Source organism: Scardinius erythrophthalmus (assembly GCF_964197995.2).
Source record: "Scardinius erythrophthalmus genome assembly, chromosome: 25".
Classification (NCBI taxonomy): Eukaryota; Metazoa; Chordata; class Actinopteri; order Cypriniformes; family Leuciscidae; genus Scardinius; species Scardinius erythrophthalmus.
This window is the reverse complement of record NC_138245.1, coordinates 12737491-12764584: the sequence shown is the minus strand read 5'-3', so window position 1 is coordinate 12764584 and position 27094 is coordinate 12737491. Positions and strand designations below refer to the sequence as shown.

The 27094-nt window shown below is 38.7% G+C and overlaps 1 protein-coding gene across 1 annotated transcript in view; it reads left to right on the top strand.

Moving 5' to 3' along the window:
* The window catches only part of grin3bb (glutamate receptor, ionotropic, N-methyl-D-aspartate 3Bb), a gene marked incomplete at its 5' end in the record, with an annotated part of 114934 nt that extends 89929 nt beyond the window's left edge, over positions 1-25005 (top strand). Inside the window, 4 exons of the mRNA XM_081358280.1 lie at positions 11008-11159; positions 19023-19187; positions 19973-20040; positions 23897-25005. Of these exons, the coding sequence (XP_081214406.1) occupies positions 11008-11159; positions 19023-19187; positions 19973-20040; positions 23897-24404 (893 nt within the window). The 3' untranslated portion in view covers positions 24405-25005. The remainder of the gene's footprint in view (positions 1-11007; positions 11160-19022; positions 19188-19972; positions 20041-23896) is intronic.
* Between the last annotated feature and the right edge of the window lie 2089 nt (positions 25006-27094).

Here is a 27094-nt window from a genome sequence, read left to right as displayed (position 1 = left end):
AATGATGAAGTTGCAAATTTTTACATTTAAAATATATAAACTTTAAATATTTAGTAATACAGTTAAAATTATAATCAAGTACTTTACATATGCTTTATTTTGTAAGTCAAAACTTAAACTAAACTAAATAAGTGTGCATCACAAAAGATTAAAACATAATGATTTAAAATGCATTTTAAAGTAAAACTGTCACTTTATGTAAAGGGTCATATATGGTAAAATCTGGCCGTGGTAAACCGTGTAATTTCAGGCTTGCCGGATGTATGCGGAAAACACCTGAGTCAAGTTACAGAGAACAGTACATTTCCAGAAATACTTGGCGTACACAGACATATACAGGAATCCATGAAATTTCATGGACATTCACAGCTGAAACACTGATGGCTGTCAGGTGTGAAGACCTTTCATATGTTAATGACTGGCTTGCTGTGTTCTCAGATGGAGGGAGGGATGGAGGGATGGAGGGAGGGATGGAGGGAGGGAGGGAGGGAGGGAGGGAGGGAGGGAGGGAGGGAGGGATGGATGGATGGATGGATGGATGGATGGATGGATGGATGGATGGATGGAGGGAGGGAGGGAGGGAGGGAGGGAGGGGTGTGAGCCAGGGAAGTTTCACAAAACAGCCTCAAAATAGTCTAATATAGTTTTAGCTTTATTTTTTTTAACAGAGCCATTAGAGAACATATCTATGTATGATTTGTAATTTGAAGGTATCCTCTCTTCCCAACTTCATTCTTCTTTCCATATTATTTCACAGAAATTAAGACCTGGTCCTTTACTGGTGTAGAGGGACAATTGTGGTTTCTCTAGCAGTATTCCTACTAATATTGATTAATGCCCCCCAAAAAGTCAACATGTGTTATGATGCGTATCTTTGGGCAATAACAGTGGAACTGTACAATAGCTATATTTAGTCAAAACTAGAAAAGAGTATATATGAATAATTATAAACTACATATAAATAAACAATCCTACTTTCAATATATACCTCCCCGGTGAAATATTTTATGTAAAATGTGTGTCAAACAGCTCTCCCATATATCTAACTCTTGATAAATAATCCGCTCCCACCACACACAACCACACACACACATACAACCCATACCCTGTTTTAGCAATAACCAGTTATGTACAGTAGAAAATCACAGTAATTACCAATGTTGTAGAAAACTCAATAAACAATTATGTATATAGAGAAGGAAAACACAGTACACTGGCAGCTGGGTTGCCAGCCAGTTACTGCATTTAAATGGATTGTAATTCAATTACATTTTCACTCTGAATAGAGAATACAGGAAGCAAATGTATTCTTTAATCAAACTTTAAAAAAATTCTAAAATCACCAGAAGGTCACAGAGATTTTATTGTTTTCAACACATCTAGCAATAAGTGAAGAATGAAAAATTAAGCTTGTTATAATGATGAGCTGTTTAACTGTGACTGTCAATAAATGGATATTCATATTCAAATCATGTAATATGCATTAGTAATTTTATTTATGTATTTATTTTGGCTGAAACAATTGAACTAAACAGCACTTAAACATTAAGAACTAGTTGGTGTTGATAGCCTAATGGTTAGCACACTGACATATAGTGCAATTGTGCCTCCAGTGACCTGAGTTTGATTCCTACCTCGAGGTCCTTTGCTGATCCCATTCCCCTCTCTCCACCCCACACTTTTCTGTCAATTGCTACACTGTCCTGTCTAATAAAAAAAAAAAAAAAAAAAAAAAAGCAGTACTAAAAAGCACTACTTGCAAATTAGAGAGTTTTACTTTACAGTTACATGGTTACTACTGTAAATGAAAACAGAGAACATATGGTTATTTCTTCTACAGTAAGTTACTTGACAATTGCCGGCAGTTAATTACTGTGAATACTTTTACTGTAAGCTACTTGTCAGTTGCTGCCAGTTAATTACTGTGAATTTCACAGTCAGTTTCTTACAGTGTATCCCAAAAGATGTATAATGAGGCTATGAGGAAGAAGTATTCATAGTTTCATTCCGGAAAGGCCCAGCTGGCCCAACTTAATCACGGTTGTGGCAAAAAAAGCCAAAGAGAGACAACGGTTAGTTTAAAAACTATTATTTTGCAATTATTTAGCAGTTGCTGGAGACGAGGTCAACAGAGACAAATGGAGAAAGAGCACTGTGAAAGACAGAAATGGTGGAGCTCAATGTAAGAGGAGGAAGATGTTGTTCATGTGGATTCATGCAGGAGCTACAGTGAAGACTGGAGTCTGCTGGGGCACATCCTCTAATGTGTTATTTACTGCCTTTGTTTGAAATCTCTAATTCAAAGTAGATGTTGTATTTTCAGTTTCCGTGTCCAGAGTCCCCGCCTTCGACTGCCGCCCGATCCACTAAGCACCGGCCCCTTATGATCCCTCCTGCAGGTGGTGAGCCCCCGGCTGCGCCATGCCGGGCAACGTCACGGTTTATGAACCGCTCTTAGTCTGACCCGTCACCTAGGACCTGTTTGCCTTGGGAGACCCTACCAGGGGCATATAGCCACGGACAACATAGCTCCTAGGATCATTCGGGTACTCAAACCCCTCCACCACGATAAGGTGGCATTTCAGTTAATTTTTATGGACAGAATTTCTAGACGCAGCCAGGGGCCGGTGAGTGTCCTGTTTGGGGACCACATGATTTCCTCTCTGCTTTTTGCGGATGATGTTGTCATGTTGGCCTCATCGCATCAGGACCTCCAGCATGCACTGGTATGGTTTGCAGCCGAGTGTGAAGCGGCTGGGATGAGAATAAGCACCTCCAAGTCCGAGGCCATGGTTCTCAGTCGGAAAAGGGTGGCTTGCCCGCTTCAAGTTAGTGGAGAGTTCATGTCTCAAGTGGAGGAGTTCAAGTATCTTGGGGTCTTGTTCACGAGTGAGGATGGAACGGGAGATTGACCGATGGATCGGTGCAGCTTCTGCAGTAATGCAGTCGATGTACCGGTCTGTCGTGGTGAAGAAGGAGCTGAGCTGCAAGGCGAAGCTCTCGATTTACTGGTCAATCTACGTTCCTACTCTCACCTATGGTCATGAGCTGTGGGTCATGACCGAAAGGATAAGATCCCGGATACAGGCGGCCAAAATGAGCTTTCTCCGCATGGTGGCTAGGTGCTCCCTTAGAGTCAGCACATTTTGTGGGCCCAAAGCAGATTTTCAAAAGCTAATCACCCCTCATTCCCCAATATACACATCCTACACTGACATCTTTTTGCAATTTTTCCCAAATTGTCTTATGTATGCTTAAGATGTAAATATGAAGATATATTTACTTATTAAGCACACTTATGAAGCAGTGATTTTAGCCAATTTTACCAATGGGAAATTACCTTCAATAGAGAACAATCTCTTTTTTGGGACTGGCATGTTTTAGTCTAGATTAAAATGCAAAAATGTATAATAGTAAAAAAATTTTTTTTAACAAAACTCTTAATGACTGTTTGAAAACATGCAAATAATGTTTGACTTCCTTTCTGCATTGTCAGTGAAAAGCAGGTGTCAGAAACAACTGGGTTACTATTGTGTCATCCAAAGGAACAGCAGGAACAGGAATGGTGCTTTGGTAGGGATCCCTATTTGTCAGGCGTTCTGACGTATTCAATCTGATTGACTGAAAGGGAACGTCTAGGGAGGTAAGGAGGGAACGGAGATGTTACTTCCCATGCACGCACATGCAAGGTCTGACCACGGGCTGAAGGTTGGGCGACAGGCCGAGGTGATTGCCACCCAGTGCATGCCGCGCTGCCATGCCCATCTCGGGACTCTGCCGTGAAGCCAGTGCTGAAGCAGTCTTATATGAAGCAACCCGGGCCGTGTGACTGCGGCTGCGGATGCCATATGCCCCAGGAGCCTCTGAAATACTTTTAGTGGAACTGCCGTCCTGTCCTTGAATGAATTCAGGCAGTTGAGCACTGACTGAGCACGCTCGTTCGTGAGACATGTTGTTATGTTGATCGAGTCCAGCTCCATAGAAAAGAGATCCTCTGCACAGGGGAGAGTTTGCTCTTTTCCCTGCCGGCGCACCAGGTCCCTGTATTCACACAACTGCTCTCGCGAGATGGTTGATAGTCGTTGAGAATGCAAACGTCTCGACCGCAGCATCGAGATGGTCATGTTCCCTCAATGGGTACATGACTCATCCATGAAAGCCACCACAGAGTGTTTTAAGCCCAGACACACAAGGCAGCGATCGTGACTGTCAGACGAAGCCAGCAAACGACGCAATCCAGAAAGTCACGGGTGGAATGATTTCTTTAAATTGATGCATTGTCACACCCGTGCTTGCTGTTTTAGACAAATGAGCTCTTTTAAAGTGCTGAAGCACACAGGGAAATGGTTGCAGCACAACTTACAAGACCTATATTTAAGTCTGCAATGTGCAGCAATGCTCTTTTAGAACTGCAGTAAGCAGTATGCAATGCTCTTGAAGCGACCACCGCTGGTCGCGGTGAAGTTTGTCTTGCAATTCTTTTTCTCTTTTTTTCTTTCTTTCTTTCTTTCTTTCTTTCTTTCTTTCTTTCTTTCTTTCTTTCTTTCTTTCTTTCTTTCTTTCTTTCTTTCTTTCTTTCTTTCTTTCTTTCTTTCTTTCTTTCTTTCTCGCAGTTGTAAGTGTATATCTCATAATTCTGACTTTGTGTGAGAAAAAAGTAGAATTGCGAGTTTATACTGTATATGCACAATTCTGAGAATCAAAGTCACAATTCAGAATCTCACAGTTTGAAACTTTTTGGAGCTGTGATTTAGGGCCTATGTCTCTTGTAAAATTTTATGTTAGAATTGTCAGAATTGCAAGTTAAATGTGAGATAAAAATCACGCAATTACCTTTTTTATTTTTTTATTCAGTGGTGGACACAAGCTTCCATAGACACAAGCAAACTTTATCAAAGTAATTATTACCAAGTATTAATGTTGAACCCCTGGTGGCCACGAGGGCCCTATATGCAACCACTTATGTCGCTTATTAGGTAGGGCTGGCAATTCTTAATTACACATGACGCAGTGCTCTTTCAGCACCTGGTTTGTTAATGAATGGTTAAAGACCGAGATGCAGCTACAGCAACGCATTTAGTGAATTCGCCCCTGTGTTTGTGTGTGTACATTTTGCAGCTTGGCAGTGATTAAATGTGTAGATGTCAACATTTGAATATCTGTGATCTGTCAGCCACTTAGGGGCCAGTGGGGCCTGTCGAGTGACAGATTTACTGCAAGAGAGCTTGAGGGAAAACAGCCCACCGACTTGTTCTAGTATATTTGCTCCTTTTTGTTGATATTACCCTATATTTTGTCCTAGCTGTAATTTCTCCATTCCCAGGACTGACCCTTCCTTGGCCATCTAGGCTAAAATAGTATGTTCAGTTTAATCTCCTAAAAGACTCCTAACTGTGCTAATTACCATATGCCGTCCAATTTCTTATTTCAATTCGTCTCCCATGTGTGTGCTGATTGAATGAGATTCATGCCTGTCTTCCACTAGGAACACAGGTCTATCAGTGACATATGTATGATAGTACTCTTAAGCCCCAACCACATCATATCTCACCTGTGAGACAGCCCAGAATGACACACCCCTCCTGTCACTACATCATACATCCTTGCTCTCACATTTTTTGTCCACATTTCCGACGTCAGGTGTCTGATTTCTGACACAGCTTAAATGAATAGCTAAAACTGTAATTGTTTACTAACTCTTACAGTAAGTCAGTCCAAACTGTCAGCTGTGATTTTGACATGAGGGGTGAGTAAATATATACACTTTTTGGTGAACTGGCCCTTATAAAAACTAAAACAGAAATTTAATTTAGTCAAAATGTCATTTTATTCATGAAGCCTAATTTGCATAATTTGCATCGCTCGGCTGTCGAATTTCCACTGCATCAACATTGATTCCATGTGATAATATTAGATCTAGAGTATGATTTCGGCAATGAGTAGGTCCTGACACGTGTTGTCTAACTCCAATAGAGTTCAGAATGTCTTTAAATGCCAATCCCAATGCATCTTTTTTGTTATCTACATGTATATTAAAATCACAAGCAATTAGGACTTTATCTGCAGCCAGTACTAACTCTGATAGAAAGTCAGCAAATTCTTTGATAAAGTCTGTATGGTGCCCTGGTGGCCTGTAGACAGTAGCCAGCACAAATCTCAAACGTGATTTATCATTTACACTGGATAGTGTTACATTAAGCACAAACACTTCAAAAGAATTATATTTAAAACAAGACTTCTCAGTAATTCTGAAGATATTACTATAAATTACAGCAACACCTTTGCCTTTCAGACGAGGCTCATGTTTATAACAGTAATCTTTGGGGATGGACTCATTTAAAGTAATGTAATCGTCTGGTTTTAGCCAGGTTTCTGTCAAACACAGCACATCTGGGTTATATAATCTGTAATCATATCATTAACAGTAAGTGCTTTAGTGAAGTAAGGGACTGAATATTCAGCAATATTTTTTTTTTATTTGTTGAACATCAATTAAATTTTTACCCTTAAATGGGTTTAGCAGTTTTTTTGTATGTCCTAATTCGGGGAACAGACACAGTCTCTGGATGATATCTAGGTGAAAGAGTCTCTATGTGATATGATTTATCTGACCTCAGTGACGTGAGACAGCTAGCAGACGGTCGGTTTAGCCAGTCTGTTTGCTTCCTGACCTGAGCCCCAATTCATGTTTGAGCTCTAAGTCTATGTGCCATATTAATAGAGAGAAGAGCAGCACCATCCCAGGAGGGATGAATACCATCTCTTTTCAACAGGTCAGGTCTGCCCCAAAAACTTTTCCAATTGTCTATGAATTCTATATTATTTTGCGGACACCACTTAGACAGCCAGCCATTGAGTGAGGGCAGTCTACTTAGTATCTCATAACTCCTGCGAACAGGAAGGGGGCCAGAGCAAATTACTGTGCCTGACATCGTACTTGCGAGTTCACACACCTCTTTAACTTTAATTTTGGTGATCTCCAACTGGCGAAGTCGAACATCATTAGTGCCGACGTGAATAATAATCTTAGAGAATTTACAATTAGCATTAGCCAGCACTTTTAAATTTGCTTTGATGTCAGGCGCTCTGGTTTCCGGCAAACATGTGACTATGGTGGCTGGTGTCTCTATTTTCACGTTCCGTGTAATAGAATCGCCAATAACTAGGGCACATTCAGCAGGATTCACAGTTGGTGTTTCACTGAGTGGGGAGAATCTATTTGTTATGGTAATGGCGACTACAGAGTCTCACGGTCACCCAGTTGCCCTGCTGCACGGGCTCTACAGCCGGAACCGAACAATGACCAGAGTTCACTAAGCTAGTCGCATCCAAATCAGTATCTAAAGCCCTTGAATTCTTACTATCCTCGATTAAAGTTTGGATGCGTGTCTCCAGTTTTGAAATCTTCTCCGTTAGCCTGACTATCTCCCTGCATTTATCACATGTGTAGTCCTCACCGCTGACAGAGAAGGCTATACTAAACATGTGACACAAAGTGCAAGTGACAATAACAGGAGAAGACATTATTCACTGTGTTTGTTGATCCTACTTCTTGATACTTGTTGATCCTGATCCTACTTACCACAGTTGTTTAATAGACTCGTAAAAAAGGTGCGAGCGCGCATGATGGCAGGTTAACAGGCTAGCGAGATACTTGCATGTTGTGCTAGCGATAATGATTTAGATAAAAGCTAGCGATGTCAAATTAATGTGATAGGCAATATTAGACCATATCTAATATATGCTGATGAGTAAGTTATATTTAGCAATATAAACAACAAGGAATGATAGTAAATAGAGATTCAAAGCAGAAAGCTACACGTAGCATACAGACACAAACCAGCAGCAAGGCAGACAGGAGCAATCAATCAGCGTGTGAGCAGTGAGTGAGAAAGCCCTTATGTTCTCATACTACGTCATCATCAACCGTCGTACAGAGGACGCATGAAAGTGCCTGGATGTGTCCTTGATATCGAGGATGCATCGAATGCAGGCCGTTTCTCAATACCAAGTACGCAGACTTCGGACTTGCATCCTTGGTAGTTCGGACTTGCCAAGTTCGACTCAGGAGAACGAACTCCTGAGGACGGAAGGACTCAAGTCTGGTAATTCTGCAAATGGAACAGCAGCGTTCTTGATAGTGTCACTCAGCTCGCTCTGGCTGGTTATATATATTTAGGCAACAATAAAACAAAATATGTGATAAAACACCACTCTGCCTCTTTTCATTTTCATTTAAAAATCTTAAACATATGAATAGCCACACAAATGTGGTTCAGTTCAGGCAGCTACAATGATTATCTTCACAAGAACTATAAAACACAACCCTGCCTTTTTTGTTTTCATTTAAAAAAAAAAAGTGAAACATTATAATATTGATCATTAAAACTGACATTTAACAAAAAGAGACAGGGTTGTGCAATTTTATTTTATTATACATGTAGCCTACCACAGAGTGAAGAGAATGTACATAAATATTTTAAATAAAAAAAATAAAATGACAAAACCCTTTTTGTTAAATGTTAAATGTTTTAATGATCAATAATAGCCATTATAAAATAATAAGTAGCCTAAAAGGTATAAGAAGCTATACAATAAGAAATAAAGCAAACGATTCAGTAAAACATAAGTCACCTATCTAGTAGGCTACAATGTTAAAGTTAAATAGCCTAAATATATAAAGTTATGAAACTTCACTCTGCCCTCAGACAAAAGATTTTCAAGGGAACAAATTATGGATTAAAGAGACCAAAGATCGGCTGTTAGATATACACAAGAACAAATTATATCTCGAGACTAGACTATACAAGTTATAGACTATAGACTAGAGACATCAGAGCCAGCGGCAAACGTCAGAAGGACTAGCCGAGGAAGGGCTGTTCCAGGCGGGGTATATGAACACTGAGCGCCCGGTGATCACCTGGATCTCACAACTCCGAAAACGTTGGATAAAATTTTAAAATAGGCGCTATCTTTATAAATAAACCACATATTTGAGCTTTAATCAACTACATTCTCGACTGAAAAATTCTTAAAACTACATTTCGTGACACAATAACAGCAGTATTTTTAAAGGGGTCATATAGTGCCATTTTTGTACAAGCTAATATGATTCTTAAGGGTCTAAATTAAAAGTTAAGTGCATGTGTCTTTAAATGATAATGAGCTTTGCTCACCCTGCCCCTCTGTTCTGTGCGTACACCGTTTGTAACACAATAACACAATAACCATAACACGTTGTTCATTATAAACGTGGGATTATGAATTATATTGAGAACGTCGTACATAGAAAACATGCCGTAATGTCTGAGTGTAAACCTGTGCAGCAAGCGATTTGCAAAGATTAATATAAAGATTAATATAAAGGTTAATAAAACGTTACACTCGCTTCAGTTCTTCTGGAGGTGCAGCAGGAACACGAATAGTTGGTACCGATCCTTTTTCCAGGAGCAGCTTCTTAGCAAAACCAGCTTTATACTGACCCTCGTTTGTAAAGCAGTCTGGTGTGTGAAATGATTTGCGCAAACATGAAAGCATTGACGTTGATCGTGGGGAATATTCCCTTCGAAAACAAACTCAGCCACTGCGTCTTCAGCGGTTCGGATTTAGGAACATCAAAATGACTGCTGTGTTCCTTATTGCACCCAAGAACAGAACACCACAATCACTTAGACACCATTCTGCTCATAGACAGTGCTCCAGCGTATCAACAATGACCGCGCGGACTATGATTGACAGCTCGCTCATGAGCGAGGGTGGGTCTGTGTTGAAACGCTGCTGTCAATCAACAATCGTGGGAGGGGCGTCACAAAATCGAACGGCTTGATTTGAGAGAGGGGAAAACATATAAGAAGATAAAAAAAAACACTGGATGGATTTTTATCATTTTATGATGGTTGTGTACAGGCACTGCCAACACACATTTAAGTACAATCAACTTGTAAAAGTGCATGTACCATTATATGACCCCTTTAAATTACGCTGGGATTCTCCTCTGCTATTGACGCTTGGTTGGTGCAAGATGCATTTTGGGATACCTGGCTGTCTCAAGTCCGCACAAGTCACCTCTCGATGCATCCTCGATAAAAGGGCGGGTCAAGAACACATCCGGGGATTTGAACTGGACTAGATGTGAACTTTGATTTGGAACAGTACTTGGGCAGCGACTGATGACGTTTCACAAGTCTACAAGAACACAGACAAGAATGCATATTGAGAAACGGCCACAGACTTGAGAGAATCGAACCATTAAAAAAATCCCAGAAGACGCTGCGGGTAGTCGACGTACGGAAGCCTGTAAGCTTTGAACTTTGTGTTCTAATTTAAGAGATTCCCGCTTCAAGCTTGAAATATGTGATAGCTTGTGAAAGTAATCATTTGTCCATCTCTTTTATTTCATTTTTAATAAAGTGATAAAGACCTTTAGAAAGCAGCAGTATTTTTATTGGCATATTAAAAAGAATCTTAACATTGACAAAGCATAGGTAACGCATAGGCTACTCATTTTCATAAATACACACGGCAAAATTAAAAAAGATATAAATTATATATAAAAAATACAATGTCTATAATAATATGAAAGAAATGTTTAATAGGTTGTGAAATTTGTTTGTGATGTTATGTTGTATTTATTGTGCTTTGGTCGTTATTGCTATTTGCTGAGAATGGTCAGTTAAGCAGCAAGATCACAGGACATCTCAATTCTCACAAAGATGCGTTCTGTGTCCTCGCTTCTTTCCGAGTTTGTTCTTTCAAGGTCTCCTCGCAAGACTGGTCTCATTGAGAACGCAAGTCCTTTCTTTGCGTTCTTGGAATTGAGAAACAGCCTTTGAGAGGCTTTTAGTGAAAAAGTGTAGAGTAACGTGTTGTGTTATTGACTCACCTTGTCAAAACATGAAATTTGTGATCATTAAACAGGCAGTTTAATGAACCTTTGTAGCATATTCTATTTGTTCTGGTGGTGTTTTGATGAATTGGATGAGCTAAGTGGTTTTGTTTCTCCTTCAGGTTATGGTATTGGACTGCCCCAGAACTCGCCACTCACCTCCAACATATCTGAATTCATCAGCCGTTACAAGTCAGATGGCTACATGGACATGCTGCATGACAAGTGGTACAAGGTTGTGCCGTGCGGAAAGAGAGTCTTTGCTGTTACAGAGGTGAGCAGGTTTCAGTTTAATTGAAAGTGAAAATTAAAATGAACCAGGGTGCATGCATAGTGCAAGAAATCTTCAGAGGTGGCCCAAAACCGAACTGGGTCATTTTGTTTTATGATTAACAAATTAATAAATATGTATTTGTATAATTCCTATATCAGTTAAATCCTTTTAACCAGATTAGAAGCATGTAATGAATTCATGGTTGACAGTGTCACTTTCCGATCTCATACATTTGAACTGTTTGATGGTGTTATCCAAGCAATGTAAATGTAAATGTGTTGATTGGATTTTGTGGTTGAATGTTACATTTAGATTTCACCTAGATGTTTTTAGATACAGTTATATTGTTGTTAAATGGAGATTATTAAGTGATACAGCAAATAAATAAGGCATAATATATAAAGAGAAATTAATGTATTTTTCACATGGCTAAATAAATCTCAGATAAATAAATAAATGTAAAATAAATAATTAAGTTCAGCTGACATACTTCTAAAAAAATATCCAAAGATTTTTAATTCAGAAATTTAAAGGGTTCATAAAATGAGAAATCTAATTCTCCTTGATCTTTTGATGAGGTCTTTAAAACATCCTGCAAGTTTCATAGATTAAAACATCCACCGCATTATAAAAAATACATTTATGTAATCATGCTCTAGAAATAGCTTGTTTTGATATTGTACAGGATATTGTACAGTGTTGGATATTGTATGCAGGTAGGACATCAGGACATTCAGACCAAATGCAATGATTGGACGAGCAATTTTTGGTCCTGAGACTTCCACAGAAGATATGTTTTAATATTTAGACCACTTCTTTTATTGATTGCTATCAGAATGTGAAGAGAGTTTCAACCAGTATAAAAAAAGTGTTTATAAAAAAAGTGCCTATACCCTACCTTTAAAGGTGCTGTAAGTGATGCGACGCGTTTTTTAGGCCAAAACATTTTTGTGTCACATACAGCAAACATCTCCTCACTATCCGCTAGCTGCCTGTCCCCTGAACACACTGTAAAAAAACACGGTCTCACTAGACACCACAGGCTCCACAAACGGCAACAAAAACAAACTGGGCTCACCCGCACCACAAAACATAATAAACAGAGTTCCAGCCAATAACCGACAAGAACTATAGGAGGGTGGGGTTTGGGGGGTTAGTGCGCGTGCATGTGAAGGGGGTGTGTGGAGGAGAGAGAACAGAGAAGCATGAAGAGGGAAGTTTGAATTATGGCCGACACACGACCAAAGAGACGACGTTCCGATGAACAAATTGCAAAGAAGAGGGACAAGGATAAGGAACGCACGAAGTCCCGAATTTACATCGGAAAAACCTTTAAAAGGTGGCGAGAACTCCGCTGGCAGAAGGGCTTCCCAGCCGACATAGTTGCTCTGTTTTTGCAGAACAGGTAAATCCATTTTTCTTTCTAAACTGACGTTCATGTTCGCTAAACCAACACAAGGATGTAATTAGCTAGATCTATGCAGTCAGCGTTAACTTTGGTGAATACAACATGTATGTTTCTAGCAGCGATCAATCTCTATTGTAAATGATCACGCAAATTCACAGTAGGGTGACAATTTGTGTGAATGATTGTTTTCATCCACTGTTTGTTATGAATTTGAATGTTCATTTATAGGCTATTGACAACTTTGACTAAATTTGTTTACGCCGCCGCCGTTGTTTATGTTTATCTTTATCATGCTATTATTGCGTCCTTGTATGGGAGCTATTTATAACCTCAGGTGGCGAGACGATTTTAAGATAATGTTTCTCTTTTTCTGCATTCTGTTCTGCAATATATAAAAGCATTTATCTAACTTGGCGACATTACACATTGAATGAAGTATCAGTAAAACTTAACTTTGTTTGTAGTGACTATTTGGACTTTCCTTTATGTCGGAAGGGAGGGGAGGAGGGAGGAGACGGGATGAGGAGGAGGGAGGGTCTAGCTAGCCTCCGTTTGACAACAATTCGAATGTCAACAAGAAGTAACGTCTCCCGGGATCGCTTACAGCACCTTTAACGTCATTGTCTGAACACTTTGTCTGTAAATGACGGTTTTATTTGGATAATAGCGAGGGGTCGTTGATACTTTTCCTATGCAATGACGTTATATTTAAAATCTTACAGGGGAACGGGACAAAAAAGTGGTGACATCATCTTGCACTCATGGGTGTGTCCTAATTCTGTCATTCTCTAGAATAGGAATGTCCTTCCCACTAATTCCACCTGCCTCTGACTAGCAAGTCGGAAATCATGGTTTACTGACTTTGAAATATCCCAGCTTCCTGTTTCAAAAAAATAGATAATAAAACTGCGTTCAACGCCATTTCATGAGGTCTTTCTTAAAGCTCAGTCATAAAATATTTGTGCCAATCAATCAAACCTCCAAACCTGCCTGTCATGCACTACCAAATTACATTTTTCTTTAATTAATTACTTGATGCATTATCAAATCAAACAAATCTTCTGAGATCATGGTGGTGGCACCATCCTGTCATTCTTCATATGAAAGAGCCAATAGAGAGCTCAAATGTTTATCATTTCCACAGAGCCCCTTTAAGTCTTACAGGCTGATGTGAGTAAGTGATGTTTGCTTTAGCGATCGGTGGCAGAGAGGCTTCAGTTTTTACATATTGATTTGGCTCAGTACCTTCACTAACTTATCTTGTGTCATTATCTCCGGTGCTGACAGAGGTGTGTGTTAGATCTGCTCGAAACCTCAGAAGATTTCAGAGTAAATGACACTTTTGGAGCGTGCTGATCAGCTGACGACTGACATGCAGAGGAAGAAATTAAGGCCGAACTATCCCTCTCTTCTACAACACAGATTTCTTAGTGCTGTCGAATGCTTTAAGCTTGGAGCAGGGCATGTTTTTTTCATCTCTTAATTTCAGGGGGGAAAATTACCATTGCCTGAGCAGAAAAGATTATTCCTCATTTCCATTTCAAATCTCTGTGCTCTTATGGCATCAGAGGCTCATTGAAGGATGAGAACATGAGGACAAAGCATTGTGTGCTGGTTAAAACCTACGCAAGATACATTCGGTTTTGAATCGATCCGACAAGTGAACATGTTTGAGAGAGAGCTAATATGATGTGTTATTTCCCAGAATGCTGTTTGATTGGCAGAACGTAGTGTCCTCACAAGATTTACAGGATTGAATTCGTACTTGTGGATAAGTAAAATACACAGTGAATCTGACTTCACCTGCTTTTTCATTGGTTTTGAGAACACAAGGTACCCGGAAAAAAAGAGTTTGCTAGAGCTATAGAGCAGATGAAAAGTTTCTCTGGCAAGACACAGGTCTCATGCCCTGCGGTCAAAACACACAGATGAAAGACTTGTAAGTTAATTCATGTAGTTTTCTTTTCTTTTCTGTAGTCTCTGTTTCGGTTGTGCAATATCTGCACCAAACAAAAGTGCAAAGCTAGAGACGGTTTTCAAAAGGGTTTCCCCGAACACTCCTCCCATCTTCCCTTGATTGACAAACATATAGCTCCACCACAAACTCACTCCATTGGCTGAGCCGCTGTTGCTATGTCGGGCTGCTTAGGAAGCTCAAACAAACAGAGGTTGTTTTGAGTCTTAGTGTGTTTCTCAAACGGAAGGCTGTATCCTACAAAGGCTGCGTAACTCAGCGGCTACATCACCACACGTCGCTGAAGACCACATCAATTTGAAGGATCATTTGAAGGCAGCCTTCGTTTTGCGTCCTGTTTTGAAGGATGCATCGGATGTATCCTTCACGGCCTTAAATCACCCACAATCCTTTGCACATTTCAATTCACGAAAGTAAACAGACAGAAAACGAGTCAGTACTGAGCTTATCTGAGTTTATTAAGTCAAGTCAAGTCACCTTCATTTATATAGTGCTTTTAACCATATGGATTGTTTCAAAGCAGCTTTACAGTGATAATAGGAAATTGCCATAACAGATTGTTTAGGCTTTACAACAGCTCTAGGATAAAGTTATTGTCCAGCTAAAGTTAGTTTTGATTGATTGATTCACTTCTGTTGCGAAGATGGTTAGTTATTAACTTAGGGGCCGCTACACCACACAACACCGTTCTAACAGGAAAACCCTTAAAGCGCTCTGGCTGCCCATCTGCAAAAAACAGTGCCTGGTGTCTCGAGAACGCACTCCCTGAAATAGGTTTGAAGGTGCAAACGATTATCCGTTATCTCTGCGCAAACCTCAAAAACGCAAACCCGCATTTGCGTGTTCAGCCCAAGTACAATAATCTAGCCTTGATGTCATGAACGCATGAACTAATTGTTCCACATTTTTCATTGAAAGCATATGACGTAATTTAGATATATTTTTAAGATGGAAAAATGCGTTTTTACAGATACTAGACACGCGACTTTCAAATGAAAGATTGGTATCAAAGAGCACACCCAGGTTCCTAACCGACGACGATGACGCAGCCATCAAGTGTTAGACAGTATTCTAGGTTATTACATGAGGAAGTTTTTTGTCCAATAATTAGAATCTCTGTTTTTTTTTCAGAATTAAGTAGTAGGAAATTACTAGTCATCCAGTTTATTTATATCAGCTATGCATTCCGTTAATTTTGTGAATTGGTAAGTTTCGTCAGGGCATGAAGAAATATAGAGCTGAGTATCATCAGCATAACAGTGAAAACTAATTCCATGCTTCCTAATGATATCTCCCAAGGGTAGCATGTACAGAGTGAAAAGCAACTGCCCTAGTATTGAGCCTTGTGGTACGCCATACTGAACTTGTGATCGATGAGACATCTCTTTATTTACTGCTACAAACTGATAACAGTCAGATAAGTATGATTTAAACCATGCTAATGCAATTCCACTAATGCCAACATAATTTTCAAGTCTATTTAAAAGAATGTTGTGGTCAATAGTATCAAATGCAGCACTAAGATCGAGTAACATACAACCACGATCGGATAATAAGAGCAAATCATTTGTAAATAATGAGAGCAGTCTCAGTACTATGGTACGGTCTAAATCCTGACTGAAAATCCGCGCAGATATCATTTTTTTCTAAAAAGGAACATAGTTGTGAGGATATCGCCTTTTCTAGTATCTTTGACAGAAAAGGTAGAAATCGAGATCGGCCTGTAATTGACTAATTCTGTAGGATCAAGTTGTGTTTTTTTAACAAGCGGTTTAATCATAGCCAGCTTAAAAGTTTTTGGTATGTATCCTAATGACAAAGATGAATTAATGATATTAAGAAGAGGATCTATGACCTCTGGAAGCATCTCTTTCAGTAGCTTAGTCGGTATAGGGTCTAACATACATGTTGTCGATTTAGATGATTTAACGAGTTTAGAAAATTCTTCCTCTCCTATAGCAATGAATTAATCGAATTTTTCCTTAGGGAGACTACAATGCACTGCCTGATGAGATACTGTAGTAGATGGTTGCATAGTTATAATTTTGTCCCTGATATTATCAATCTTATAAGTGAAGAAGTTCATAAAGTCATTACTGCTGTGCTGCTTGGAAACTTCTGGACTTGAAGCTTTATTTTTCATTAGTTTAGCCACTGTTTCAAATAAATACCTGGATTATGTTTATTTTCTTCTAATAGGGTTGAAAAATAAGCAGATCTAGCAGCTTTTAAGGCCTCTCGGTATGCAATCGAGCTCTCTTTCCATGAAATGTGAAATACCTCTAGTTTTGTTTTCTTCCAGTTGCGCTCCATTTTTCTGGCTGCTCTCTTAAGGGCCAGAGTGTGCTCGTTGTACCACGGCGTTGGACTATTTTCTTTAATCTTCTTTAAGCGCAACGGAGCAACTGTGTCTAAAGTGCTGGAAAAGAGAGAGTTAAAAGTTTCTGTCGCAATTTTGAGTTCTTCTATGCTATCTGGGATGCTGAGATGAAGAAACTGATCAGGAAGATTATTAATAAAGCAATCTTTAGTGGCAAAAGTGATTGGTCTAACATATTTGTAACACGGAGTCAGCTTTGCAGCCTTGGCTAAATGAAGTTTACATGAGACTAGATAATGATCTGAGATGTCATCGCTCTGCTGCAGAATTTCAACGGCATCAACATTGATTCCATGTGACAATATTAGATCTAGGGTATAATTACGACAATGAGTAGGTCCTGACACATGTTGTCTAACTCCAATAGAGTTAAGAATGTCTTTAAATGCCAATCCCAGTGCATCTTTTTCGTTATCTACATGTAAATTAAAATCACCAACAATTAGGACTTTATCAGCAGCCAGTACTAACTCTGATAGAAAGTCAGCAAATTCTTTGATAAAGTCTGTATGGTGCCCTGGTGGCCTGTATTCAGTAGCCAGCACAAATCTCAAACGTGATTTATCATTTACACTAGATATTGTTACATTTAGATATTGTATATTTAAAACTAAACTTCTGAAAATATTACTATAAATTACAGCAACACCTCCCCCTTTGCCTTTCAGACGAGGTTCATGTTTATAACTGTAATCTTGTGGGGTGGACTCATTTAAAGTAATGTAATCGTTTGGTTTTAGCCAGGTTTCTGTCAAACAGCACATCTTGGTTATAGTCTGTAATCATCTCATTAACAATAAGTGCTTTTGAAGTAAGGGATTGAATATTCAGCAACCCAAGCTTTTTCATTTGCTCATTTGTATATTTTATTATGAAATGTAAGACAAAAATAATGTTTTCGGACATGAAAGTTGTTGTTATCTTTTGTTTTGCTGTAAATTAAACACCAACACTAAACTGTCAATAATGTAAGATACTGGGAGTTGCTATAAATTTTGTAATACAAGGTATTTTTTCCAAAAATTTATTTTTAATAGTATTTTCATGCCACGACCGCAGGGCCGGGAACACTTACACGTAGCCATGCACACTTACTAGACTCATTTCTAGCGTTTAATGCTGAGGGGGACACTAGCCTACAAGCCTAAGAAGGACTGGACTAGGAAGGACGCACCCTTAAAGTGTTTACACATTCAGGGAAATAAACCTTTAGATATTTAACTTAAAAGTTGACTCTTTCCACAACAATATTAAGCAGAACTGTCTTCAACATTGATAAAAAATAAAAAATGTTTTTTGATCAAATACATACAGCCTTGGTGAGCATAAGAGACCTCTTATGCTCACCAAGGCTGTATGTATTTGATGCGCATAAGAGACCTCTTTCATAAACATAAAAAAATCTTACCAACCTCCAACTTTTAAAAATGTATATATTCTATTCTACTGATAAAGTTGCCTATTATCTAATTTAAAATTTAGTAATTTTTTACAGGAAAATTAACTATTATCCATATATTTTTAATCAAATGCTCTTTAGAATAAGAATGTCCTCCCGCCCCTAATGGGACTAAATCAAGTTTCACAAAAAAAGACATTCAGGTACAAAAATGTCAATGCAGCATAGAAAATGTTTTTTAACCTAAAAAAATGACTCACTCTACTGTACCTTTAAGTTTTAGCATTTCAGTCATCATAGCTTGATTTTATGCAGTGTGAAAACTCTTTCTGCAGTTTCAAAAACCTACAGATTTGATTAAAAAACACAATTAGAGCTGTTTGATTTGATTGATTTTTGTGTCTAAGGTCTGTGGTTAGCTCTAACAATCTAGAGGTACATACAGATCATCTCTCCCCGTCTAATATTGATGTGGCTCCTGCTTTGGTTTAAAGATGATTTTTAATGTCAATTAGTTCAAGTTGGTATGAATCCTTTTCCATCAAAGGCACTCCGGGAAGGGTATGCTCTTCTCTCAGACTAATGAAATATCAGTCAGAATGATTATACTGCCCCCCTGTGTACAAGTACTGCATCACACCCATTTGGTCATTAAATCTGCAGTGTATCATTTCTTCTATGTGTGTTCTCTCTCTTTCCAGACGCTGCAGATGGGCATTCGTCACTTCTCAGGGTTGTTTTTGTTGCTTTGTGTGGGTGTGACCGGGGCCTTACTCACTCTGGCTGGAGAACATGCCTTCTATCGCCTGGTTCTGCCACATATCCGCCGCAAACAGAAGTTCAAATACTGGCTTCACACCAGTCAGGTGAGCCATGAGGCTAATTTAAAGGGACAGTTCACCTGAAAATAAACACTGTCATGTTTTACTCATCCCTTCCAAACCAGTTTGACTTTTTTGTTTTTACACTTTTCTCATGGAATACAAAAAGAGATGTTTCACAGAATGTCCAAGCTGCTCTTTTCATAAAAAAAACGTGAATGGTAACCACATCTTATATATAAGATGTGGTTACCATTCACGTTTTTTTTATGAAAATTTACACTAATGTTGTGGTACGTTCACGTTGCTTTTTGTCATGTTTGGTGTTTGTCATTTTAACAGCAAATATAATATATATAACACGCTAAATATCTTCTTTTGTGTTCCATTAAACCAAACATACATGTTTTGATCGATGTGAGTGTGAATAAATGGCCAAATTTTCAAAGTTGACTGAACTGTCCCTTTAATGCTCATGATGTTTCTTATTGTCTGGGCTGTTTTTTGCTAAATTTGAGCTGTCGCCAGTTTATTATTTCATCAAAATGTTTCCTTTCTTCCCTCCGCTGATAACTAAGACTACGAATAGCACAGCTCTGTTATTCATGGGGCAAAGCTTTGACTCTGTAAATGAGCCGTGCTTGATCTCTCAGGGTCTTATAAGCTACTTTCTCTGAGGGGTGTGGAGGGATTACTGCCAAGCCGAGTCTGTAATTGCCATCTCTGGAATATTGATTTTTAAAATCAAAAGCATGATGTTGATCTCTCTCATTCATCTCATGCTGAGACAAATCCTTTTTTCTTTCCTTTTCTTTCTTTCTTTTTTGCAGAAGATCCACAGAGCACTGAACATGACTTATGAGGATGTGAAACGGCAGCGGGCGAACACAGAGAAAAGGTTTTGACTTTGTTTTATTAATCTATTTTCCATTTTACAGTTTTTCTCGATTGCTTAAACACATTTCTTGAAACTATGCCTCATATTCTCAAAACTGTAAACACAAATCCATAACGTCTCACCCAATTCCCCAAACATCCTATTTTCAGGTCAAAATGAAGCTCTACACTCAAAACCATTCACTCTTGCTGAAAAACCAAACGTTGGCCTCAGACAGGACACACAAGCCCTCAAAATCACACACACTACAACATAGTCTAACACACTGGTGCAATAAATTCAAAACAACATTTCCAAAACTGGTAAGTTATGTTACTTGTGGTTCCCCCCTCACAAACCTTTCCACATGATGAACACAAAAGACAACCAATGGATACATTGGCACATTTTTATTCATTCATGTACTACACACACACACACACACACACACACACACACACACACACACACACACACACACACACAAAAAAAAAGTACTTTTTTTTTTCTCTCAATATTTTTTTTTTTCATATTTACTGTAAGATGTGTGTGACCATCATATGACAGTGAAAGAGCACACACAAACCTTATTCTAATATGGAAGTGTATTGGAATGGTAAATAGTGTTGGTAGGTGACAGGAGGGCCACCACTCAAGGAGACAATAATGAACACATCTAAGAATGTTCCAAATACCATCATTGGCCCAGAAAGATAACATTCTGGGAGTCAAGACTATAAAGGATGAAGGATGGCCTCCCTTCACTGTCACACTCTGTGTCACTCTGTGTTACTGTACGACTGCTGGCCTTTTCTTGCAAGAAAATAAACCTCATCAAAGACTATTGGAAATGTTTGTTTCTTATTCAGTGATATAATTTTGTTCGCCACCACTCCTCCCGAGAGGTTCTCGAGGCGACGGTAAAGCAACTCAAATTTGGCCTTACTCGTAGCCCAGCCTCCCTCATAGTCATACCATTGACAAAGACATGGGCAACTAGAGTGGCTTGAATTTCATCTGAGACTGCTTGTCTTCTTGCCCTTCGTCCTCCTCCTCCTCCTCCTCCTCCTCCTCCTCCTTATACCTCCTTATCCCTCCTCGATCTCTTCCTTCATGTCTTTCTGGATCCATTGTTCCAAAACTCAATAAACTGATTTGGGCCCCCTTATCTATCTATTGAAGGATCTGATTGATGTGTGTTAAATTTTGACTCTTAGTGTTTCCACTTGGGTAATTGTGTGCTAACTGAGCTGAAGCTGTGCTGACTTGAGTGAACAATATTGAGTGCTAGTGCTTTATACATGACAACATGGTCTAAGCAATGAGAAATAAAGGGATTTGTGTGTAGAGTTTTGCAGTGACAGTTCAACAAATTTGACTCATGTGTCAAAACAGGGAATAGTGTTTATAGTTTAGTGAAATGGGTGTGCTTTTTGATAAATGGCATTATGGTTTTGAAATTTTAGTTCAAAAGCCTGGTTATAGTGTTTAAGCAATCGAGAAAAACTGTAATAACAGCAGGATTGCGCTTATCACATCTTGTTTCATTGCTCTCCACTTTAAATGTCAAAAAAATGATTTTAGTGGATTTTAATGTCTACACTTTAGTGGAGCTCTTTTTAGGGATAGTTTACCAAAAAATAAATAATATTCATGAATATTTTGAATTAGCTTTTATTTGTATTTTTTTCTGTTTTAATTTTAATATAATTTTAAGTTTTAGTAATTTTATGTTCTTAATTAGTTGCATAGTTTTTAAATGTCGATTTATCTTTAAGTTATTTTTATTTTAGTTTTAGTAATTTTAGTACTTAAAACTTGAGTTAGTTGCCAAGGCAACATTTCTATTTTTTTTTTATTCAAGTTTTTTCATCTAATATTTATAATATTTATTAATAATATTCTAATATTTATTATTTCTGCTTCATTTCATTATGATTTGTAATAATTTTAAGTAAACATCAACAGTACAGTGTTGTTATTCTTATTACAGCAACCTGAGGATCATATAATGATGGACAATGGTGTAGCTTTTTTAAAGAGATAGTTCACCCAATAATGAAAGTTCTGTCATACTTTTTCTCATGTTATTCCACACTCATCCATAATTCCATGACTTTATCACTTCCGGAGTCACATATGGTATCTTTTTGACTCATATTTTGGCTGCTTTTTTCAGTATAATGAAAAGTGGATGGAGACGGGAGCTGTCAAGTTCTAAATGCACCATTTAAGTACCATAAAAGTAGTCCATGTGACTCAAAAAGAGTTGGAATATAGCAGCCAAGTCATATAGATTACTTTTATGATACTTTTATGCTGTCATTTTGGAGCTTCAGAGCTCCAGTCCACTTTAACTTTCATTATACGTAAAAGAGTGAGCTTGCAGGGTTATTGCAAAAATTCAAGAAATGATGACAGAATGTTAATTTCTGGGTGGTCTATTTACAGTTTTTATCGATTGCTTAAACACTATAACCAGGCTTTTGAACTAAAATTTCAAAACCATAACGCCATTTATCAAAAAGCACACCCATTTCACTAAACTATAAACACTATTCCCTGTTTTGACACATGAGTCAAATTTGTTGAACTGTCACTGCAAAACTCTACACACAAATCCCTTCATTTCTCATTGCTTAGACCATGTTGTCATTTAGAAAGCACTAGCATTCAAAATTGTTCACTCAAGTCAGCACAGCTTCAGCTCAGTTAGCACACAATTACCCAGGTGGAAACACTAAGAGTCAAAATTTAACACACATCAATCAGAACCTTCAATAGATATATAAAATGGCCAAAATCAGTTTATTGCGTTTTGGAACAATGGATCCAGAAAGACATGAAGGAAGAGGGATAAGAATGAGGAGGAGGAAGGGCAAGAAGACAAGCAGTCTCAGATGAAATTCAAGCCACTCTAGTTGCCCATGTCTTTGTCAATGTTATGACTATGAGGGAGGCTCGGCTACGAGTAAGGCCAAATTTTAGTCGCTTTACCGTCGCCTCGAGAACCTTCAGGGAGGTGTGGTGGCAAACAAAATTCTATCACTGAAAAAGAGACAGACTTTTCCAATAGTCTTTGATGAGGTTTATTTTCTTGCAAGAAAAGGCCAGCAGTCGTACAGTCACACAGTGTGGCTGCAGAGTGTGACAGTGAAGGGAGGGCATGCTTTCTCTCTTGACTCCCAGAATGTTATCTTTCTAGGCAAATGATGATATTTCAACCATATGTGGAACATTCTTAGACGTGTCCATCATATTGTATCCTTGAGTGGAGGCCCTCCTGTCACGTCCAACACTCTTTACCAGTCCAAAACAATTCGAATTCCATATTAGAATATGGTTTGTGTGTGCTCTTTTACTGTCATATGTTGGTCACACACATCTTACTGTAAGTAAATATAAAAATAATTTAGAGAGAGTAAAAAAAGGAGTAAAAAAAAAGAGTAAAACAGGAAAAAAAAAAATGTTTTTCTGTGTATGAATAAAAATGTGCCAATGTATCCACTGGTTGTGTCTTTTGTGTTCATCGTGTGAAAAAGTTTGTGAGGGGGGAAACACAAGCAACATAACTTACCAGTTTTGGAAATGTTGTTTTGAATTTATTGCACCAGTGTCTTAGACTATGTTGTAGTGTGTGTGATTTTGAGGGCTTGTGTGTCCTGTCTGAGGGCAAAGTTTGGTTTTTCAGCAAGAGTGAATGGTTTTGAGTGTAGAGCTTCATTTTGACCTGAAAATAGGATGTTTGGGGAACTGGGTGAGACGTTATGGATTTGTGTTTATAGTTTTGAGAATACGAGGCATAGTTTCAAGAAATGTGTTTAAGCAATCGAGAAAAACTGTAACAAAATCACATATCTTGCATCTCTCTTCCCAGTTGTAACATCCAGAAAGCCCAACCGCATCCGCCTCCTCCAGCTGCTCCCCTCGGATCCTTTGCCAGATGGAACAACGAAAGCACCAAGGCAGAAGAGGAGCCCAAAGACAACAAGAGAGTCCATTTCAACCTGGAAACTCTCAACACACGCCGACTCCTCACCCGTGTCATGTCGGAGGGGGGTCATGCCAGCTCCTCATCCGCGTTGAGCTCTGGGACTGGGAGTTTATTGGCGAGAGTGTGTGAAAACGGAGGGCCCATTCAGCAGCCTACCTCCTCTGTGAGATCCTCGAGCCCCTCAAAAGACGGCGAGCTTGAAGAACTCCAGGTGAAGATTGAGGAAATCCGTGGGCATTTGAAAGCCGCTCTGGCTCGTAGGGCGGAGCTTCAGACTACACTGGCTAAAGAACGAGCGGCTGTCGCCACGGCGACCACAGTAGCTCCGCCCACAGTCACGGCCACCATTTGCCCCACACTCACCAAAGAGCCAGCAGATTTAAAAAGGTGATGCTCACAATGTCTGAAATGAACAGTGGACATGTTTTTCTATCTTTCTCCTCAAAAATAACTTTCATATACACCAGGACTCTTTTAAAATCATCATGCTGAGGGAACATTGATCCTTGGTACCGTTTTGCTAATGATAACGCTATAGGGCCTCATGTGGCTTATTTTCTAAAGCATCACTCCATAACTGCTGTTAAAGCTGGCGATGCTGGCATGTTTTTTTTTTTTTTCCGAATCATTCAGACTTTTGCAGGTGAAACCTGAAGAAAAAACGTTCTAAAGTTTAAAGCACCAAGCAAGTCCATGCCTTTTTCTCAGAGCTTTGTTTATTCATATCCCAGAAGGACCTTTCCCCTCTGCCCATCTGTGAATAAGAATCAGAATAAACTCCTATTGCACCTGAGGTCTCATCAGTCAGAGTTAGAACAGAATATTGACTTGGCTGCTTTGCCAATTATTTTATAGCTTGGTTGTGTCTGATCTCAAAACTGTTATTACTATTGACCTTTTTTCCCCCTCCATAAAATCATATGGACATATGAATGGCCAGGTTGCCTGTTTGAATTGAGTTTGATGTTAATTAAATAAATGTGATCTTGTCATAAATTTGATATCTTTCTTGGAAAAATTACAGCTCAGAGAGTTACTTGGATAATTTACATAGTAAGGCTGATTTTTGTTTTTACAGTCCTCATAATGAACCACAAAACTTTTGATGGATGCACAGGGTCCATTCTCCCAGTGGGGGGAGAATACTGCATTATAAATCATAATTAAACAATATTTACTATTATAGTTCAGATTAGAAACACGTCCACTTGATACACAGTCAGCATGATGTTTCTGCTTTGTCTTGTAAGTTGCTAAACACTTGTTGCTAAACTCAACCTACATTGATGTTTTTTGATGATCTTGATTTTCCTAAAAAAAAAAAAAAAAAAATCTTACAGTAAATCCCCAGTATATTTACCAGATTTTAAAAACCACACATCTGATTACTTTTTTTACAATTATATTTTTTTCACATTACATTGCAATTATTTGACCAGTGAGAGGTACTGTCCATGAATAGGCCACAAAATTGTGTGTGTGTGTATGGATGAACCTCTTGATGGAAATAACATCATATATGTATATATATATATATATATATATATATATATATATATATATATATATATATATATATATATATATATATATAAAAACAATTGAAAGTGAGAGGATGTATCTTTATATAGATATCTGCAGACTATTGTATGTTCCTGCAGGTGATCTGGAACCCTGGGCATTTTTTTCTCAATAGAAAGGTCTCTTTAGTGTCTAAAGTAATTGGAACTGTGACCTTAACTGTCCTAGGGTGAAAATCTTTGGGGCAGTCATGGCAGACTTGTAACCCAAAGGTTAAGGGTTCGATTCTCAATAACGGCAAGAAAATGTTGGTGGGGGGTTGTGAATGAACAGCGCTCTCTCCCACCCTCAATACCCACGACTGAGCTGCCTCTGATCAAGGTACCTAACCCCGAATTGGGCTCCCCCAGGTGCCGCAGCGAATGGCTGCTCTGGGTGTGTGTGCAATAATGTGGATGGGTTAAATGCAGAGGACAAATTCTGAGTATGGGTTACCATACTTAGGCTTAATGTCATGTCACTTCACTTCATTGTCTACTACCTGTAAACTGTTAGTGTCCCCCCTATAGCTATAACAGCTTCCACTCTTCTGGGAAGGCTATTTTTGAGTTTCTGTGGGAATTTTTGCCCATTCATCCAGTAGAGCAATTGTGGGGCTCGCAATCTCCATTCCAGTTCATCCTAAAGGTGTTCAATGAGATTTAGGTCAGGGATCTCTTCGGGCCAGTCAAGTTCTTCCACACCAAACTCATCCAACCATGTCTTTATGGACCTTGATTTGTGTAATGGGGCACAGTCATGCTGGAATGGCCTTCTCCAGACTGTTCCCACAAAGTTAGAAGCCTAGCATTGCCCAAAATGTCTTGGCATGCTGAAACATTCAGATTTCCCTTCACTGGTAGTAAGTGAGCCTTACGTGGTCTTCTGTTTCAAAGCTAAGATGCTGCTGTTCCTAAACACTTCCACTTTCCGATAAAACCACTTACAGTTGTCCGTGGAATATCTTAACAGGGATGAAATTTCGTTAACTGATTTATTGCAAAGGCGACATCCTATCACAGTACCATGCTTGAATTCACTGAGCTCCTCAGAATGACCCATTTTTTTCACAGATTTTTGTAAACATAGTTTCCATGACTAGAAGCTTGATTTTATACACCCTTGGCAATGGGTCTGATTGAAAAAACGGAATTCAATAATGAAGAGGTGTGTCCCAGTACTTTTGTCCATTTAGTGTGTGTGTGTATATGTATATATATAAAATACACACACACAGACTAAATGGACAAAAGTACTGGGACACACCTCTTTAAAATGGAGGTAACAGAGATGCAAACTTAAAAGCCTAAATTCAAAATTTCAACTGAAGTCAAAATGTTGGTTTGTAAAATTTTCCGTTATTTGAAAATTTAGTTTTATTTGTGCAATGTTACAATACCTTTCAAGTATATGATACAGAAACGCAACTTTGAAAAATACATCGCATGACACTTTCTGTGTGAGATTTCAGCATTATGTTGCAGTTTCTCAAGCAAAGAAGCAAGGTACTTTCCATGAATA